General features: G+C 39.6%; 1 protein-coding gene across 1 annotated transcript; it reads right to left on the bottom strand.

Annotated features, from left to right (window-relative positions):
* Positions 1-1783: 1783 nt before the first annotated feature.
* On the bottom strand, positions 1784-21701 carry LOC143890419 (bifunctional riboflavin biosynthesis protein RIBA 1, chloroplastic-like). The gene is made up of 8 exons (XM_077395085.1): positions 21552-21701; positions 19604-19697; positions 7234-7639; positions 6734-6955; positions 4722-5041; positions 3663-3792; positions 3035-3331; positions 1784-2454 (listed from the first exon to the last, which is right to left on the bottom strand). Exons 2-8 carry the CDS (start codon positions 19666-19668, stop codon positions 2236-2238), a joined length of 1659 nt encoding a protein of 552 aa, XP_077251200.1. The 5' UTR covers positions 19669-19697; positions 21552-21701; the 3' UTR covers positions 1784-2235.

Below are 21701 nucleotides of genomic sequence, written 5' to 3'. Positions count from 1 at the left end.
CGAAAATAACCAAAAACGAATGGATGCTTTACATGTGTTAAAAAACTTTTTGGAACGTTGACGCAATACACAGCTGGTTTGGTTTGGATTTGAAATTTTCCTTTGAACCCAGTCACCCTTTGTTCGTTTAAATCTTGGCCGTCGCCAATATTAATAGACAGTCGGATCCACGACTCGTGGACATCAACATGGAACGGTGGCGTCTTCTAATAATACCGCATGTATGAGATTCTGCCGGCGTACCCTTGAATTCCGCCGGCGCACACCCTATTTCCGCCGAGTACCCTTAATATTCTAGCGGTGTAATCTAGAATCCGGCGGCATACTCGATACGTTTGGAAGACATATTTGAACCCAGAAAATTCAGCAGCGCACTCTATATTCCGGTGGCGTACTTGATATCTTTGAAAGATGGGTGTTTCTTGAATCCGGCAACGTACTTAATATTCCGGCGGTGTACTCTAGAATTCAACGACGTTCTCAGCCAAAAGAGACGTGAGAAATAATAAAATATTCAATAACATCGGCTTTCTAAGCCAAAAAAGACGTGAAAAATAATAAAATATTCAATAACGTCGCCGTTCTAAGCCAAAAGAGACGTGAGAAATAATAAAATATTCAATAACGTCACTATTCTAAGCCAAAAGTGACGTGAGAAATAATATAATATTCAATAACGTCGCCGTTCTCAACAAAAAGAGAAGTGAGAAATAATAAAATATTACTTTAAAGATAATGGTCGGCTTTGGGTTGTGAATTTGTAAGGAAGGGTAACATACGAGGACTCTGATCATGTCATAAGGGTACTGGAGTCTTTTTTCCACCTATTTTTGAAGAATCACCCGTCTTTGATGATTGTTTTAAAAGGTACGCGAAATCCGTAATTGCTCAAAACCATTATCCCCATCCCGTACTTTTCTCAAAGTGAACCGAACAAATAGCCTTTTCCCATGTCACCAATCACAAAACTGCCCTCCTATGCCATGCCAAAGGTATACGAGGGTAGTTTTGTCATGATCTTGCCCTTCACTGTAATGGAGAAGAAACGGGGGCGAATATATCCCTTTCCATAAAAACGGACTAATGGGTCCTCACCCCATAAGTCACCAATATGACTTGGACACTTCATTGTGGGAATGACATGAAAACAATCTCCCACTGAGGCCTAACAATAGCTTTCATAGACTTACCTCAAATAAATAAGAATCTTTGAATATTCTCTGGTTCAACGAAAGCCCATCACACCAGATGTAACAATCAAATAATTTTCAAGTGAAGCCCAGCTCAATTACACAGTAAACAATTGAAACCAAAACCTGAAAACCCGTACAAGTCGCAACCCTTGGGGGCAATTGGTTCTAGCATTCTAGTGAAAAGAAAAATATGTGAAGTAATATTTTCCATGATAAAAAATCCAATGACAGCAAGTTTGCAGTTTTCTTTGAGAATAAGGAAAATTTTCAGTTTTGGAAAAAAAAATCATGAAAAATAAGTTTACCAAAGACTGGAAAATTAATTTTCCCTTGAAAAAGGAATACTACAACTTCTTTTTTTCTACATCAAAACAGCCCCATAGAGTAGAGTAAGGGAAACATGGTCCACTCTTCCAAACAACAGCCAATCATACACTACATGACCATATGTAGTAGCCCCTTAGTATGCATTTTAAGGTGAAGTATAGTATAAAGGTATAGAAAATAACTGAGGAACTACACCCATTACATTGGTTCTGGACAGTAGAGTTGAAAGATCAAAGGAGAAAGGCAATGATGATGAACACACCTTCCCTAAAAGACACAGATTTATTCACCAAATTAAATACCAACCAGTTCAAAGATAATGAATAAGCATAAAACAATAATACTTCTTGAAAATAGAAAAAACATAAATAAATAAATAACCCTATGGACGTTCTAATTTTCTCGGGAAACATTTGCTGATGATTCAGACAACTCCTTTAAGTTTCTGAGAATTTTATCTGAAATATCAGCCCAGAAAAACATACTATCTTATTTCAAGTTGATATGAATGCTTACATATCCTTTCATCCAAGCTTAGATCATGCCAAAACCCAAAATTAAAAACCATGTCATAAAAATCATCTTAATATCCTATCTTACTCTTATCTCAAGGCACACTTACTTGGATACTATATTTTGCGGATCATAGGCATCATGCAGGCAGTCTTCTCCGGCAGAAATGTAATGAGGTGTGATGTTGTCTATCAAAGTCACTTCAATTGATGAAACCATTCGCGTGACCGTTGAATTTGTAATCATAGACGTGCCCCATCTTTGAACGTTTCGTCTCTAAATATCTGTGGTTCTCCTTTGTTATTGGTGTTAATAAGGGCACCCTCCCCACTATTGATAAACCATAACCCTTAAGCCCAATGTACTTTGAAGGATTGTTGGTCATCAGCTTCATTGTACGAACCCCCACGTCTCTTAATATCTGCAATTAACAAGAGATAAATTCAAATATCTGCAGCAACTCGTCCACAAATAACCAAAATACATTTAGACGTTATTGTTACTTATGATTATTCCAAGCATGCAAAACACAGAGAAATCAGCAAATGTCTTTCAACTAACATAGCAAAAAGGTGGGTCTTGTTACTGCTTTTTCAAATTACGGCTTTGTACACTAATTAACATGACTGGGCATGTTACCTTATCGCAATAATGAGCCAACGATGGAATGTTATTGTAACATCTTCTCAAAAGAAGTGTAGCATGTAGGATGTCAGAACTCATAAGTCATAATAAAGATGGGAAAATCCCATACCATAAATTTCAAATGGAAATCCAGCATCTAAAGTGTGGTCAATCTACAGTTTGATATTAGTATCGTCCCGGGGTTTGGGTTGAGTTTTCATTAAATTCCGTATCAAAGAAGGGTTCACGACCATAACAATATGGATTATACGATTACAATGCAATATTTGAGCACCAAAAATCCCCATGCATGCTGCACAGTGGATATTAAGTTACCCCCATAGAAAGTTTAATAAATAGTTTCACAAATTATTTACCTGTGCACCAATGCCATACTCTCGTGAATCAACAGGCAAACCAAGTTCCTCATTAGCTTCGACAGTGTCCCGCCCATCATCCTGCAGGTTGTATGCACGAAGCTTGTGGCCCAGACCAATACCCCTTCCCTCATGTCCACGAAGATACACCAATACGCCCCTGCCAGCAGCCTCAATTTGCTGCATGGCAAGTGCCAACTGATTCCCACAGTCACATCTTGCCGACCCAAATATATCTCCTGTGAGGCACTCTGAGTGTACTCTCACAAGAATATCTTGTCCATCCCCGATTTCACCCTGATTCCACCACAAACCAAGTAACCAACATTAGCTTTCAAAATGTCGATAACAATATTGATAACGGTCTAATTTAATTCCCAAACACTGTAAAAGTTAGGATGAAAGGACATAACTTTCTCTCTATTTCCTAATATTTAAATGACAGTCGAAATACAGATTGATAAAATAAATGTACAAAGGCTCCAATAGAGATGACCTACTAGGCTACTACTATAAGTACGACAGCATTGCAAAGCTAAAACTGATGTAGAAACTACAAAAGTTAAGGTTTTGATGACTTAACAAAAGTAGAATCAAATTGTTGAGTTCTCTAATTTCCAGGGCTTACTTTAACCATGGCAATATGCTCAATCCCATCTATCTGTGACTTGTAGCAGTAGGCCCGGAACGGCCCCCACATTGTGGGTATGGGTGCATCAGCAGCCTTCTCCACCAACTTGTCTCTTTTTCTCCTATATCTGCCAAAAATATTTCAAGTCAGCACAAATGTTTTGCTCACCATTTTAAATAACAAAAAGCAAGCCAATTATATACACACAAACTTTACTGTTCTGCCAAAAAAGCCATGGCAGTCATCAAAATATTTTTTATACTTGAATTGATGAAAATAAATAAATGTCTCCATAGAAGACTACTTTTCACTTATTTCTTTCATTTCCCCCATTTTGTTTTAATTTCAATTTTTAACATTTTTTATAAATTTTAAACCATCCCAAAATAATGATGATGCATCCCCACGCCCACCCCACCCCCAACTAGGTCGAAAGAGTATACGCTCAATCAATATAGACTCTCTCTAAACTACTGGACATTTTAAGTGAGGTGTCTAAAAAAAATCAGTATAGTCTCTCTAAACATGTAGCCGTGGCCGGATCACATTAATTTCTCTCTGAAAAAAACTATAGACAAAATGTCTTTCTCCTTGCAATCAAGCTTGCTTCTTTAAGTATCTACGAAACAACTCTTAGGTGATATCTCATGCTGCATAGATTGAATTTCTTTTCTTTTTCATTGTAAACATTAAGGTCAAAACTTCAATGAACATAATTCTTGCTATTCTTGCAGGGGCACCTTCCATATTTTCCTAGGGAAAGGACCATGTTCATTATATGATATTTATATGGGCTATGATGCTTATATGGGTAAAGTAACTTGAAACAGATACCGCATGATGTTCCTTGTTCTAATTGGATGTTTTGTAGTTTAAATTTCTTTGTTTGTTTTTACTAAAGCAATAATCCACAATTTATAAATAAAATTTATGGTAACTTCTGGCAAAATGGCAATATTTATCAAGTCAAAAAAACATATGAAACCTTAGTTAAGTTCCTAAGGACTAGATTCATACGAATACTACATCCAAAGGAGCGATACGATGACCACATACCTAATTAAATCAGCAATTGATATAATTTTCAAATTCTCTTTCTGAGCAAATTCACGGAGCCTTGGTAGTCGAGCCATGGAACCATCATCATCCACAATTTCACACACTACTGCAACAGGATCTAAGCCTGCCAGCATAGCTAGATCAACAGAAGCTTCTGTGTGTCCAGCTCTTTTCAGAACACCTCCTTCCCTGTACTTTAAGGGAAATATATGACCTGGGCGATTGAAGTCCTCAGGCTTAGAATCACGAGATGCAAGAGCCAAAATCGTATTTGCCCTATCTTTTGCCGACACCCCAGTGGTCGTCGTTTTCACATCCTAAAGAGGCTCAGCAGTTACATTAAAAAAATAGAGCAGATAAAAATTTCAATTAACACTATATATGGTCATAACCACAAAATCCATAACTAGCAAAATGACAGCGTTCGTTTTCACATCCTAAAGAGGCCCAGCAATTATATTAAAAAAATAGAGCAGATAAAAATTTCAATCAACACACTATACATGGTCATAAGTCATAACCACAAAATCCATAACCAGCAAAATGACAGCGATAACTTTTAATTTTTTATTGTCAATACTGAACTAATTTGCTATGCATCAGAATTTGGAATCACATAAGTAGTTATCAAAACATGCTTATTTTTAAGTTTTAAAATATTTAGTGTAGAAGTTGACTAACCCATTTATCATGATATATTATCTGGCTTTTTTTTGGCGTCCAATCATTGCCTAGCATAAATTGTTGGGGCTTTAAAAGGGGATAAAAGAATACTCCAGCACTGACTTAAGGGTATATAATGATTCATCTGAACTAAAGAAAAAAGGGTACTGAGTTCCACTGTTTATAAACCGTGCAGAATTAAAGTCAATGACATCTATGAACAATACAAAAATAAACACCAGCACCTAAACATAACATCTGTGAACAAATACAAAAATAAACACCAGCACCTAAACATAACATCTGTGAACAATACAAAAGTAAACACCAGCACCTAAACATAAATGAAACAAACTTAGGCAAGAAACATGTTGCAAGTTTTCTAAATAAAAGTAAGATTAGGTCCACATATATTTTAAGTCCCTTAAGAATTTAAAGTAATAAAGATCCTCCAATAACATCTAAAAATTGCGATCCTGCAAAGCAACCATTGTTGCCTATTAAAATAAATTATTCATTAAAAAGATTAACATAGTTTAAGTTAATCATTAAATGGAATAATTATAATTTAAAATCCAAACAGTTAAGCAGTATTTATTAACTAGCCAAACTATAAAAAACAAATTACCTTCTGTGATTTCGATACAAATACCAAGATTAGGAGCATGCGAACTAAAATTATAGGTTACATATACTTTTAAGTTTTAACGCATTACTGTTATAAGCGACATACTTTAATGGTGAAATACTTATGGGAGGTTAGGTCATATTGGCACCCCTGTTTTTCACAGGACACTCCTTTTTTTGCACATTATGGATTTTTGTCCAAATTGACTGAACTGCTCCCAGCACATTTGGACTCCCAAGCAACTCAAGAAATAAGAGACAACTTCCTTTAACCCATTTAGTGTGGCACAAATCAATAAGATGGCCAGGAAAAACTACAAGGAGAAGACTGAGGGGGGAAAAAGTTGCAGAGTGGTTCAGGGACAACTTAGAATTTTCATAGCTGCTTCTAATTTCCTCCAGTGTATTTTTCTCAGTAATTATAAAACAGCATAAGCCAACAGGAACTGGTCACATGCTAATTCTCACCAATTCCAAGATTTCTGTTCCATTTTTCTCTGAATTTTTGTGTGCAAAATTAAGAGCTAAGGGGAGTTAAGTCTGTTTTGGACAGAACGTCACTTATCTCGACAAAGGGGCATCTGCTTAAGAAAGAGAGAGTGCCAATATCAGCTCCCATATCTGCATGAATTGCTTTTTTTTATACCAGAACATTGAGAAAAAAACTTCTAATTTCATTTTGACTTTAATCGTAGTGGACATCAGAGCAAACTACATACCACAGACACTGTGAATGCTGTACGAAGTTTCTCCTCATTCTCCTTTTGTGTTACCATCAATGGAAGTTGTAGCCTCTCTAGGTCATCTTCTTTCATGCTCACACACACAATTCCAGTTCCATGTTTTACAATAAAAGCCATAGCCTCTGGTGTTACCAAGGACCCTGCCATTATAAGATCTCCTTCGTTTTCTCTATCTTCATCATCTACAACGATCACATACTGCAAGATAAAGGGAAATCAGTATAGAATACAAGCAAGACAGCAACCAGGGTTTTTAGTTTCGTTCAAAGTTCAAAATTTTAGAGGATTTGGTCGGGACCAAAACAGAAATTATAATGTTTTACACTGAAAATTTAAAATTTCCACTGAAATTACCGAAATTTCAGTATTTCCACTGAAATTTCGGTTTCGGCTGAGGCTGAAACCGAAACCAAAATTTCAAACCTTGACAGCAACAAAAAGCTAGAAATGTAAGCCATATAAAAGGATATAACTACCTTGCCTTGGCGGATGTCTTCAATGGCCTCTGGAATGGAGAAGAACCCATCTGAAGGACAGTCCAAATCAAATTCATCATTACCAACAAAAAATTCATCAGTTGAAGGAGTTATCTCTGCTGCAATTGTTCCAAATAATATTGCATCAGCTTGAGTCTCTGTACTGGTTGAAATATTTGTCTGTTCATTATTAAGAAGACTTTTTCGATCAACTAAATTGTCTTTAGAACATGATAGGAAATCGCCTTCCTCAGATCTTTGTCCACTTCTGGCTTCATCATCAGATCTAAGACTGTAACATGATGTTTTCCTCAAGTTGATCGATATCAAATTTGAAGTGCTCCTATTTGCTGCTAGTGGATTCAAGTGGTGCAACCCTCTGTACTCCTTGAGGCATTTCCCCCCTCTAAAGATAACATAGCAAAAAATAAATCAGGGCTTCAAATTTTCATTCATACAGAAATCTTTAGAAATCCGTCTCTCTACTACGCATGACTCACATTAAAATCCAAAAAATTACCAAGCATATAACTTAAGAAAATAAGATCCAAGCACCATTGCATGTTTTAATTTCTTTTAATATATTCAAGTTTGCATAATTTTTATGATATTCTTTTCCAATGTTTATTTTACTACCATTTGGTTGAAACTATTTTGATTCTGCCCTTTGCTATAGCCTATACCCATCCATCGGAAAGGTTTCTAACATAGTTATCAATTCCGTTCCGTTCCGGCCGGAATTCTAGTTCCGGCTCGGAATCCGGAACGGTTTGGGCATATTTTTCGTTCCGGCCTGAATTCCGGTCCATTCCAGCCCATCCCGGTCCATTCCGGCAGAATGCCCTGTTTCACCCAGAATCGACTAAAAATGCACAATTTTTTTGACAAAAATACGACAATGCCATTATAGCCGTTGGGATTGCTTTTTGACCATTTTACCCTCATTTTATGACCGTTTATGACCATTTTATGGCCGTTGGAATGCACCGGAATGACAGAAACCCCACCGAAATTTTGAAATTTCGAGAAAGGGGATTTGTGTGACCGAAAAGTTTCGACCGGAATGACCGAAATCCCACCCGAATTCCGTTTCGGTGGCCAAAACGGAATGGCCACCGGAACGGAATTTACAACTAAAGTTTCTAATCTTAGAGAAGAATGAGATTTTGGGACGGAGAACCAAAAAAAGGGAAACAGATATTTTTGGAGATTTTGAGATTTTTTTTTCTTCGTTATTTACGGCAACTCCTAAAACAAGAAAATGAAAAAAAAAAAAAAAAAAAAAAAGGATGCGTGAGAGAGAGTTGCGAGAAAAAGCGAAAATACCGAGAAAAAAAGATTCGGGAGATTTGAGGAGAGATTTTCGGAAAAATAAAAGAGGAAACAACACCTTGCGCGTAAAGGCAAAGAGAGATACGAGAGATGAGAGAGAGAATGGCGTGGAGATGATAGACTCTTCTTCTTTCCTTCTACCCCTTCCCAAAGGATCTTTGCTCTGATACCATGTTAGAAATGGAGTTAAGGTTAGAGAAGAGAGGAAGAAGAAGTGGAGACTCTCCATCCTTCACTACTCTTCTTCTTCCTCTCTTCTCTAATACTAACTCCATTTCTAACACTCTTTTCCCTCACCCAAATTCACTCACAAACACACTAGCTACCTACTCATGTTAGACTACCATCCCCTACTACATATTTTGTACAACTCAACCACATGAAGGAAGGGGAAAAAATTATAGCTAACCTACACCTACTGAAACCCATACTCCTAGGCCATTTTAGTCGACATCATCCCCCCCTCTCCCACTCCATACAAAAAGACTCTCATAGCAGTCCACAACCTCCAAAGTCATTTGCCTAGGAGGGCCTTATTCCTTGACACAATGTTTACACATTTTAGACTAGAATGGATAACATAAACCATATACCATCTGCATTGTGTTGATATTCAAAAATAGATTTTGGTTAGCAATTGTTAAATATATGTAATAAGCCTGAGGGCATAGTTGTCATTGTACTTATCTCTCTTTAAATAAATACAATAGTGAGGGGTAGTTTTTCCCTAACTCACTTTTTCTCTCCTCCAAAATCTCTCAACAAGGTATCAGAGCCCTAGGGTTTCTGATCCCTAGGGATTCCTCTTGGCCTCCATCTTCTCCGTCATCTAACCCTAACCCTCCATCATCTCCATCATCTAACCCTAACCCTCTATCACATCTCTCTTCTTTTTTTCCCTAATCCTACCCTAACCCACGCCCCACCTCACTCATTCCCCTCCTCCCTCCTCCCTCGCCCCCAACCAGTAGCCCCGCCCCCCTCCCTTTTTTTGATACCCTCGCCGCCGCCCACCCCCCCCCCCCCCCCCTTGCCCCACTTCACACCCCACCCCCCTTCGTTCCCTCCCCTCCATACCTCTGTCGCCCCCCACCAGTAGTCGCCCCACCTTCCTCCATACCCCCCAACCGCCCTCGCCCCACCTCCTCCAACCCCTCCGGCCCCACCAGACCCCCGTTCCCCTCCTTTAGCCTCGTCCCCTCCCTCCAACACGCCTTCGCCCATTTTTCAGCCCTCCACCATCCAATATAATCTCTTTTTTCAAACTTTTTTAAACCCTTTTTGCCTGTCTCACCTTTCAGTGTCCTCCCAATTGGATTTCTTCATCAAAACCCTCTTCTTCGCCATTATGTACTGAGTTAGTTGGGTTCCTCTTTCTCTTCGTTCTTCGCGGTCTCTCTCCGTCTTTCATATGGCTCTCACTATCCTGCTTCGTTCTCTCGTGAGGCCATGCTATTGATTCTTCCCTTGCGTAGTTGGTTCTTCTATTTTCATCTCTTCTCTTGCCATTACTTGTGGGTTATTTTTCCTTCTCTTTCTTATGGATCCTCCTGTCGTTGTGGATCCGTCTCTCGGCATGACTACTGAAGTTCATGCCACCCCACGTCCTTCGGCTCCGTCTTCCTCACCCTCTCCTAGCTATGCACCTGTGGATGACTCTTATCCACAGTTGAATATTGCAAAGTTTGATGGAACCAACTACCTACCATGGAAAGTTGCCGTTGAGACATACCTCATCGGTCGAGGGAAAGTTAGCTTTCTTCGGGATGACCCCCCCATCCCTCAAGGACCCTTCCTATACTCGGTGGGAGATGAAAGATGCCTTGATTCGTAATCTACTCTGGCAGAGCATGACTCCTGCTATTTCCTCCACCATGATTCTCCTCCCTACTGCAAAGGAGATCTGGGATCACACAGTTGTCACCTACTCTGGGGTTGAGAACCTCAGGCGTATTTGTTCCACTTACTCTGAGTGGATGCGTCTGCGACATGGTGACATGTCCCTTGAGACTCATTACTGGCAGTTTATCTCATTATGTCAGCAGCTTGACATTTTACTACCTCTCACTTCTGATATCAATGTCCTTCGTCGCCAGGGAGAACAAGTTCGGGTTTTGCACTATCTTGAGAGCCTGGACCCTAAGTTTACGCACCTTCGCCATCAGATCCCTGGCTCCGGCATTATTTTGTCATTACGAGAGGCCTATTCGCATGCGCAACAGTGCCTTGATGAGTCCCCTTCCAGCCTCCCATCTGATAGTTCGGCTTTCGTGGCTTCTGATGGTATTGGTGGTTCCAGGCCACCTACAGGAGGTGACACTTTTCCTCGAGCTCGTGGTCGTGGCCGTTGAGGTGGCGTTGATGGTGGACGTGGTCGTCCTTACTGTAACCATTGCCATTGTGATGGCCACCAGATAAGGGGATAGAATTAGAAGAATAGGGAAAGAAGAGACGAAAATAACCTGAAGAAGAGACGAATTTAGGGAAGAAGAAAAGACGAGTAGAAGAATAGAGGAGAAAGAGGAGAAGAAGACTTGGGAGAGAAGAAGAGAGGAAATTAGAGGGGAGAATCTCAATTCAATTCAATAATCATCCAAGTTACAAAATAAGTTGTAAAGAGGCCTTTATATAGGCATAAACAACCTAAAAGATAGAAACCTTCTAAAATAAGAATTCCTAAAAATAACATGGAAAATAAAATCCTAGAAACTAATAACATAGAAATAAAAATACTAGGAACTAAATAATGCGGAAATAAATCCTAATATCTGCATCATTCTCCCCTGCTTGAAAAAGAACTCGCCCTCGAGTTCTAGTCCGCCTGGGTCAAATATGAAAATAATCCAATGAAGCAGAAAGAGGCGCAATCCGTCTTAAGCAATCATGATGACTAATGCTCGAGACAGCAATGAAAGCGATCGGAAAGGCTGGCAGCGGAATATGGAAGAAAGCATCCATACAAAATCATCAAAATATAAGCCTTTCGTGAGAATCAGGGAAGCTGGGAAGATGGCAATGTACTCATCCTGGATCGGCGTGATCGGCAAAACAACTATGAATGGTACCAATCGGGGAACATCCTCCACATAATCAACATCAACTGGTAGCTCAGTAGGCACAGGAGAATTTACATGGAAGTCATCCGCTAGTATCTCATCAGGCTCAGTAGAATCAATGATAAAATCAGAGTCTAGGACTGAAGCTTGGGCAGTGATGTCAGGCTGATGGACCTCATGATCAATCTGCGGAACAAGTTCATCTATGTCGACACAAGTCTCGGCAATCTGATCAATCGGCGCAAATATAGGGCAATCCTCTGTAATATGCTTGCGATCATCTGTCTCAGGTAAGGGCTCAACAGTCATGTCACTCAGCTCTGACTCAGGACGATGCTCGATCAACTCTGTCAAGGGAAAAACCTCACATGGATCTGCCACAATATCTGCCTTAGAAGTGTGAAGCTGTCTCTGCTCACGTATACGACGCATTGAATTTTCAGCTATAATTTTAGCTTCGCATATATAATGACGGTCTTCTTTTAGTCGTTCAAGGAGGGCCTCGACTTTACTTTCAATGCTACACAACACTATATTCTCGCTCATGATTCAATCTCTGTTGATTCAAATAGTCGAGCGCATAAATATTCATAAATGCATCACGAACATCCTCCCAACGACAGATTGGCTACTCACGTCTTCTACGACGGTTCGTTTCAATGTGGCTCCATGAACATCGGGCTTGTCGTCGCACAGTTTCTTGAGCCCAGTAGATAGTCTGGCGGTGATCATGGCCATTGTACTCATGATATGCGTCTAGAGCATCAATCCAACGTAAACATGCATCCTCATAATAGCGAAAGTGAGTGTGGCCATTCAAATAGTTTTCGTCGTACCCATCAAAAAACAGAATAAATGGTGGAGTCATAGAGATCGATGACGAAAACTGAAATCAACAGTCTGATCTGTTTGGCATGTCGAAAGAAGCACAACGTCTGTCGCGGATCTGAAATAGGATGAGTGAAAGCTGATAATCGGAAGAAAGGGCGTGATCAACGGCTGAGATGGCTCCTGAAATTGTGCTGAAGATTGCTGTCCGCTGCTGAAAATAGGCTGGATGCACTCTAAAAGTTATCACGAACAACTTTTGTGTTGAGGTCGCGAACCGAATTCAAGCGGAAATAACCCGAAAATAGAGAGAGAAACAAAGTAGAAAGGGAGAGAGAGTGTAACGACAGAAAACAAAAGGCTATATCATTTTTTTTGTTTCTGATTTTTTTTATTTTTTATTTTTTTGTGTGGGGGGGGGGGGGGGGTGTGTGCCTAAAGATAAAAGAGAGGGGGTCAAATTTCTCTTTCTTAAAGGAATGAGGTGGCCACAGGAAAAGAAGGGGCGGTAAATATCACTTAAAGAAGGTGGGGTGCACTAAAGGAAAATTGGGGTGTGAATTAAAGAAAGAGTTAAAGAAAAAAAAGTCAAACATAAAGGAGGGGTGACCTAGGGAAAATGAAGGGGGGTTAATTAGTGCTTCTCTATGTAAGGGGGTGACCAAAGGAGAAAGGGGGGCTGTTAATTATTGTATATCATTTGAGGAAACTGTGGAGTACGAGGCTTTCTTTTTGTATGTCACGTGACCTCTTAACAAATAAAGGTGGAATGGAAGTTACCAAAAAGATGAGAATAACTATTGTAGAGCTAACTTGCCTTTTTTTTCTCAACCGACTAGAAATAGTAAGCTTGACAAGCAAGCTACTGTTGCCAAAAGCTACTGTTACCCTATTCTCAAGGAAGCTTTCCTTTTTTTTATTCTTGAATGACACGTATCCGGGTAGTCTCAAAAGATAAGATATATCACTTACCTATTATGTTGCTTCTTTGAGAAGGAATGCTTTCCTTATTTGTTTATCAGTCATCGGAGATGACTGATTGTATGTGTCTGCAATAGGATCCCCCAATGATGCTCAAGCTGTTTGTATGTGGCTGCAAGTATTAAAATTTCTGGGTTGAAAGGTGGATTCAAAATTCTTTAAGAGGCTGATCTGGTGTAAATATTTTTGCAGGTTTGGGGCCGAGATAAGGGAATCTCGGGAAGGCTTTAGGAAAGGTTGGTGGTGGTACTTGTTTGGAGATTTGGGGGACTGGGTTTTAATGGTGATCTGCAGGTGGCTGAAAGTAAGAGAAATGGTGGTGGGTTTGGGAAAATCTGTAAGGATGAAGGTTGGTGATTTAAGATGGAAAGAAGATGAAGAACACTTCCGAAACTCGTCGAACACACTTGGATCTTTGGCTTTGATACCAGATTGATGTAGCACAGTGAAGAAGAATTGAGGAAAGGGGAGAGAAATAGACGAAAGGGGATAGAATTAGAAGAATAGGGAAAGAAGAGACGAAAATAACCTGAAGAAGAGACGAATTTAGGGAAGAAGAAAAGACGAATAGAAGAATAGAGGAGAAAGAGGAGAAGAAGACTTGGGGGAGAAGAAGAGAGGAAATTAGAGGGGAGAATCTCAATTCAATTCAATAATCATCAAAGTTACAAAATAAGTTGTAAAGAGGCATTTATATAGGCAAATAAACAACCTAAAAGATAGAAACCTTCTAAAATAAGAATTCCTAAAAATAACATGGAAAATAAAATCCTAGAAACTAATAACATAGAAATAAAAATACTAGGAGCTAAATAATGCGGAAATAAATCCTAATATCTGCATCACTTCTAATCCTGGTTCTACCTCCGTGGATGAGTCCTTTACCTTCACGAGGGTAGATTATGAGGAGCTGCAGCGTTTTAGATAGAGTGCTTCACAGCTCACTGCCGGGTTTGCTCAGCCAGGAAGTCCACCCACGACCTTACTCTCTAGCTCTGGGTCTTGGATTATTGACTCGGGAGCCTCCAATCACATGACTGGTAACCCATCTCAGCTATCATCTTTTCGCTCTTTTTCCTCTGGCTCTCAGACCAATACCCTTGCTGATGGGTCCACTTCTCCTATCACTAGTATTGGTACAATATGTCCCTCGCCTAATATTTCATTATCATCCGTACTGTGTCCCTAAATCTCCATTTAGTTTACTTTCTGTCAGTCAGTTAACGAAAAATCTTCAGTGCTCTATCTCATTTTATCCCTCTTATTGTCTGTTTCAGAATCTTTCGACTGGGAAGACGATTGGATCAGGTCGTGAGGTGGATGGACTTTACCGCCTTGACTGCAGCCGTTCTCCTACAGCTTTGCATAGCTCTATTGACGCCTGTCAGTGGCAGTGCCGTCTTAGTCATCCTTCTCTTCAGCGCCTTTAGCAAACGTTCTTTGTTCTTTCTTCAGTCTCTCTGTTCCAGTGCGAGTCGTGTGAACTCGGGAGTACCACCGGGTGTCCTTTCCTTCCCAAGTCATTAGTCGAGTTGATAGTCCTTTTCTTTTAGTTCATTCTGATGTATGGGGGCCCTCTAGGGTCGCGTCAAATAATTGATTTAGGTATTTCATTGTTTTTATTGATGACTATTCGCGTATGACATGGGTATATTTGTTGAAAGACCGTTCTCAGGTCTTCACTGTTTTTCATAATTTCTATGTTGAAATAAAGAATCAGTTTAATTGCAATATTAAATGTCTTCGCACAGATAATGCTCTCGAATTTTTCTCTTCCACACATGGGTTTCAGGATTATCTTTCATGTCATGGAATTCTTCACCAGTCCTCTTGTGCCTCTACTCGTCACAGTAGAATGGTATCGCTGAAAGGAAATTGAGGTACTTACTTGAAGTTACTCGCACAATCATGTTTCAAATGCGAGTCCCTAAGTCTTTTTGGGGGGAGGCCGTGTTGACATTATGTTTTCTAGCGAATCGCCTTCCCTCTTCTGTCCTTCGTGGCTCTTCTCCCTTTCAGGTGTTATACCCTCAGCAAAAATCCATTTCCTCTCACCCCTCGAGTATTTGGGTGTGTCTGCTTCGTCCACCTTCTTGGTCCTGGTCGGGACAAACTCGGTCCTCGGTCGGAACGGTGTGTCTTTCTGGGTTACTCTAGAACTCAGAAAGGATACCGTTGTTATAGTCCTTGACTACGCCGATGGTTTGTCTCAACTGATGTTACCTTCTTTGAATCTGAATCGTTCTTTGATCCTTCATCTACTCCTATTACAAGTACCTTGGAGAATGATGTCCCACTATTTCTTCCTTTGATTCCTGACTCGGTTCAGGTATCCTCACAGCCTCTTACGATACCAGATCCATCGCCATCTTCATCAGTACCAGTGGCTCCATCAGTTATCAAACAATATCGGCGACGCCTGCAGAAAGACGGACCTCCACCTCCTTCACACGAACCATCGCCTTCATCTATCGAGGTCCCTACCTTGCCTACTCAAGTATCTTCTTTACCCTCGTCTGTCATTACTTCTGACTCTCATATTGCATCTCGCACTTGATCTCATTCTACTGCACATCCAATATCTCATTTTGTTTCTTATGATCGTCTGACGTCTTCTTTCCAAGCCTTTGTTTTGTCCTTGTCCTCTGTTGTGTTACCAAAGTCATTACAGGAGACTCTTTAACATCCAGGCTGGCGAGCTGCTATGGATCTAGAAATGGGTGCACTCAGGTCCAGACATGGGATCTTGTTCCACTTCCTGCTGGGGCTTGACCAGTAGGTTGTCGTTGGGTATTCTCAATCAAGTATTTACCTGATGGGACAGTTGAAAGGTTGAAGGCCCGTCTGGTTGCCAAGGGTTACACTCAGACCTATGGGTTGACTATCATGAGACATTCTCACCAGTTGCGAAGATTCCTTCAGTTCGAGTGATACTCTCCATGGCAGTTAATCATGGATGGACCCTACATCAGCTAGACATCAAGAATGCCTTTCTACATGGCGACCTCCAGGAGGAAGTTTATATGGAGCAGCCTCTAGGGTATGCTGCTCAGGGGGAGATGTCCTCCTCTGTTTGTTGCCTTAAGAAATCACTGTATGGCTCATAGTTGTCGACTCGTGACTCGACTCGTTACTCGTTTTCTTAATTTTCTGACTCGTGACTCAACTCGACTCGTGACTTGTAAAAGTTTTTGACAAATGCAGAAATTTAGTTGAGAAAAATATAATTATATCATATATCAATGAGGTAATGAAACACATAAAAGTAACTCTATCCTTGCAAACTTGCAATTTGTTTGCACAAAAATAATTTAGTTTCAAATTTCAACTTCCAACTTGCAAAAGCTGGCTTTTGCATGAGAAACATGAGATTTTATATGGTGTAAGCTCTTATAGTCCCTTATTTTTCAAAAAGTACTGTACGGACCACATCATAGGATGATCCAAACCGTCCATAAGATGGTACACAACATAAATAGGCTGTTCCCCAAAAATCATTTCTATAGGATAATCCTAGCCCTCCGATCTGTAGAGGTTTCCATAATATGAAGTTCCTCAATAGATCGGAGGCTTGCGATCATCCTATGGTAATGATTTTTGGGGAACAGCCTATTTAGGTTGTGTTCCATCTTATGGACGGTTTGGATCATCCTATGATGTGGTCCGTACAGTACTTTTTGAAAAATAAGGGACTATAAGGGCTTAACTCCTCAACTTATATTCTAGCAAAAGGTTTGTGGGGGCCTTTGGTCATGCCCCAACTCTTATCTATTCCCCCCTCCCAAAAGCTGGCTTTTGCATTTCAGAACAGCCACCTTTGATGAATTAAATAAATCAGACAAAATCTGCTCCTGTGGTTGCGTTTCGGGAAATTGCTTAGCAAATCCTTAATTAAAGGGAATTTGCTAATGGAAAGCCATTTCGTGGCTGGCTTTTGCATGTGAAAACAGCCAGTTCAGATGAATTAAATGAATCTGCCAAAAATTCAACTTGTGTGGCTGTTCTCACTTGCAAAAGCCAGCTGTGAAAACAGCCACCTAAGTGTTCATGTTGCTCAACACTTAAAATTGGATGATGTGTACAGATACAAAGGCTCAACACTTTTGCTAGATTCCATATGTTCTTTTGTTTGTCCGTATCTATTCCCTATGGCCCATGCTCAATTGTTTTTTAGTCAATTTAAGAACTGCTTTGGCCTTTTGGCAGCTTTTGACAACTTCTTTTGACCAAAACCACATGATTTCTTTAAAACCATGGGCTGGCTTTCACATTCTCCAACTAAGTAATTACAACCCATGTGACTTAGTAAGAAATTTTGGTGAAATTTTCGCCCAAATTTGGTCCAACCTATCAGTTCTCATTAATTTTATGACTACCCATGTGACTTGTACGAAATTTGGATGGAATTTCACCCAAATATCGTCCAAACTATCATTACTCTTTAATTGGTCGAAATTTCAAAGTAATACATGTGATCATAATATAACATTTTCACTCGTACAAGTCAAGCCAAAATGGGTTGAGTTGTTGTGACTCGTTCGAGTCACTGAACGAGTTGGGCGAGTTTACGATAATTACGAGTCATCATACCGAGTCGACTCGAAAAGCCCCTGACTCGACCCGACTCATACGATTGGACCCGTGACTCATACGAGTTTAATAACTATGGTATGGGTTGAAACAATCTCCACGAGCATGGTTTGGTCGATTCAGTGAGGTCGTCTTACGCTTTGGACTTAGACAATGTGTCGTAGACCATTCAGTGTTCAGTCATCAATCTTATGTAGGGTGCATACTTTTGATTGTGTATGTTGATGACATCATCATTACAGGTAGCAACTCAGGGGGAATTCAGAGATTGAAGAGTTTCTTACAAAAAGAGTTTGCTACAAAAGATTTGGGTCGGCTCAGATACTTTCTTGGGATAGAGGTGGCATATTCCTCTCATGGGGTATCACTATCACAGAGAAAGTATGTGTTGGACTTACTGGAAGAAACAGGGAATCTTGGAGTAAAACCTGTATTTGCGCCTATGGATCCCAATGTAAAGCTTATTCCAAAGGAAGGAGATCTGTTGGAAGACCCTGGCAGGTATAGAAGACTGGTTGATAAGCTCATATATCTGACGGTTACTCGCCCAGATATCTCTTATGCAGTTGGAGTAGTTAGCCAGTTTATGAACGCTCCTCGTACCTCTCACTGGGCAGCAGTAGTTCAGATTCTCCGCTATTTGAAAGGGGCACTAGGGAAAGGATTGCTATTCAAGAAAAATGGACATGTCAGGGTGGAAGGCTATTGTGATGCGGATTGGGCAAGATCCCCAGCAGATAGGAGATCAACCACGGGTGACTGCACCTTTGTTGGTGGCAATCTAGTGTTATGGAAAAGTAAGAAACAAGAGGTAGTTTCGAAGTCTAGCGCCGAGACAGAATATCGAGCTATGTCCCATACGAGTGGGCAGCTTCTTTGGTTACGTTCTCTCCTAACCGAGATTGGCTTTCTATCTTCTTCTCCAGCTCAGTTTTATTGTAATAATAAAGCTGCGATTTACAAAACCACCAATCCCGTCTTCCATGAGAGAACCAAGCGTATAGAGGTTGATTGCCATTTTATTCGCCAGAAAATTCATAAGGGCGAGATACATGTTTCCTTTACTCGATCTGTGGACCAATTAGCAGATATTTTCACCAAACCCTTGCCTAAGTTGAAGTTGAATGATATTTGTAGCAAGCTGGGAATGTATAATATCTACATTCCAGCTTGAGGGGGAGTGTTGGATATATGTAATAAGCCCGAGGGAATAGTTGTCATTGTACTTATCTCTCTTAAAATAAATACATTAGTGAGGGGGAGTTTTTCCCTAACTCACCTTTTCTATTCTCCAAAATCTCTCAACAGTAATGATCATATATAAATTTTTGTTGAGTAGATTTATAGCTGTAACGAAAGGAGTATAGAATTTTGGAACCATATTTCAATTAAATGATGTTAGTTAAAGAGCATACACAATATGCCAGATAGTTTCTTGGTTTGAATTTGTAATTGTTTGTTGAGTTTATTCTAATCCATATCTGATGTTTGAAGCATAAGCTATACGTGATATATAGCAGAAACAAAACAGTCATCTTAAATACGTTAAAAGAGAAATTGAAAAACATGAAAGAAATACTAACCTAATTGACAACACCGACATTTCTAGCTTTGGATTAGGAAGAAGACCGGATAGAAGAACCACCATCTCAAAGGACCAATATTCCAAGCTGTCAACTATAAGAACATTCAAATTTTATCAAATGTTAGCAGTTATATACGCAGCAAAGAGAACTACAATGCGTCTAAATAGGATTAAGCTTCTAAATGAGATAACGAGATAAGTATTATTTTTGGCATAGTAAATGATGTATGGATCAGCTGCATTTGCCAAACTTCATGAGGAGTAAAGATATATGGACAATTCATGGTAGAAAACGTACAGCTAGAGTGACAGACCATTTCCACTAGAATGCAAAAACACGTTGTGTGTAGACATGCATAATTGCATATTGGGACATTCTGACAATCTGTCACCGGCTCCATTTTGTATCAGTTCCCAATAGTGATATTATGAATCAAGGACTAGGAGGGGGGCTAGAATCGTTACACTGCAACCCTGATTTAAATTTGTACATGTTTAATGATTGGGATATCATATTCTTGATATACATTATAAATAAATTTTTCTCAGAAGTATGATGAGTGGTAACTACCAAATCATAACAGCTAAAGGAACAGCCAGTCTTACAAAATCAGGATTTTATAAATTGAACTTTGACTGTTCAAGTTTGGGTAACTTGGGCATGGATGGAATTGAGGGCATGTTGCGTGAAATGGAGAGAAAGGTTAGCAAGGCTTTCTGGACCCTTTGGGGGCCAAGATTCCAATTGGGAGAAGGAATTATCTTTTAGTACGGATATTCTTCTTATTAGCCGGGATATTCTTGATGCCCTTATTGTTGAAGATGACTTGCTTAATGATATTAGATGGATGGAAGGAGAAGACAATTATCCATGGCGATTTGCGGATGCTATTGAGGAAGTGAAGGAAAAAGCGAAGGGTCACTCGATGGTGTTTCAGAATGCGAGGTAGTCTAATTTTGAGCCAGATTATCTTGCCCGTTCTAGCATTACCAGGATTGGTCTTTAACCATTTGATTTTCTTCCCCCTTGAGTCCGGGAGGGGGTCCTTGCTCTTCTTTATTTTCGTTGTTTTTTCTTTGTTTTGTGTTTACTTGGACCAGCTCGGTCTTTTGTAGGATTCCTCTTGTAGTAGAATTTAACATTCCAAAAAACGAACAAAAGGGAGCTGAAACATGGATTTCTTGGTACTTAAGAGGCTGCATCTATTACACATTCTCAACAACAAAGAAATATAATCAAATGCCCCAACAAACCCTTTTCATTGTGGACCCATTTGTGCACTCAAACTGCTGCAAAGCAGTCCACTAGTAATGCTCTAAATTGCACTAATTGGACTCACAAAACAGGCATGTAAAAATCTAAGAATTTTTGCTTTATTAAACACTGGTCAATCAAAGCATCTTTTATGGATTCTTAAATCGTGCTTAAAGATTACAACACCTACCCAGCAACCAAGTCATCTTTAAGCTTCATATTTCAGAAGCAGGGCAGCTTTACATTTAACCAGTTTATAAAACACCCATGAAAGATACACGAAATAGATGGATTTAAGAGCTTAAAAAAACACAGGAAAAAAAAAAAGGTCGTACATCCATGCATCTTATGCCAACAATAGCAACTCAAAGTAAGATAAGAAAATGCCAAAAGGAAATATAGTCGACTTGCCAAAGAACCCAGAAAATTCAGATAAAAATCAGATTAAACTGAATAAGAAATGTTATTCACATGCCTAAAGTATTCCCCAATATTCAGCAAGAAAATTGCAATTTAAACAGTTTTTTCTTGCAAAATAGGTTCTATGGAGCTCTGTAACTGTGATTATTGGATAACATTGTCTATTTAACTAGAATAAACTCTAAGAACTAGTTAGGGTTTTGAATAGCCGATAAGCTAGGGTTTTAAATAGAGGAGATTAAACCAAAAAAATAGTTGCAGAATTTGGTACCTGTAAAGAGCCAATGTCTTCCTCAGTTTACGTGAAAATCTCTCTCTCTCTCTCTCTCTCTCTCTCTCTCTCTCTCTCTCCTAATCTAATGAGATGAGAGGGAATGAGGGAAGCTAAAAAAATAACAAAGGGTGACGCACTTACGCGCGA

The sequence above is a fragment of the Tasmannia lanceolata genome, unplaced genomic scaffold, assembly GCF_043159265.1.
Source record: "Tasmannia lanceolata isolate RefF3 unplaced genomic scaffold, GAP_Taslan_0.1 ptg000013l, whole genome shotgun sequence".
Classification (NCBI taxonomy): domain Eukaryota; kingdom Viridiplantae; phylum Streptophyta; class Magnoliopsida; order Canellales; family Winteraceae; genus Tasmannia; species Tasmannia lanceolata.
This window is presented reverse-complemented; position numbering and strand designations above follow the sequence as displayed.

Coding starts and splice junctions, on each gene's coding strand:
- LOC143890419 (XM_077395085.1), bottom strand. CDS start 19,668: ATGGTGGTTCTTCTATCCGGTCTTCTTCCTAATCCAAAGCTAGAAATG. Junction 7,640..19,603: donor ATGTCGGTGTTGTCAATTAG/GTTAGTATTTCT, acceptor TGTTATCTTTAG/AGGGGGGAAATGCCTCAAGG. Junction 3,332..3,662: donor AGCATATTGCCATGGTTAAA/GTAAGCCCTGGA, acceptor TGGTGGAATCAG/GGTGAAATCGGGGATGGACA.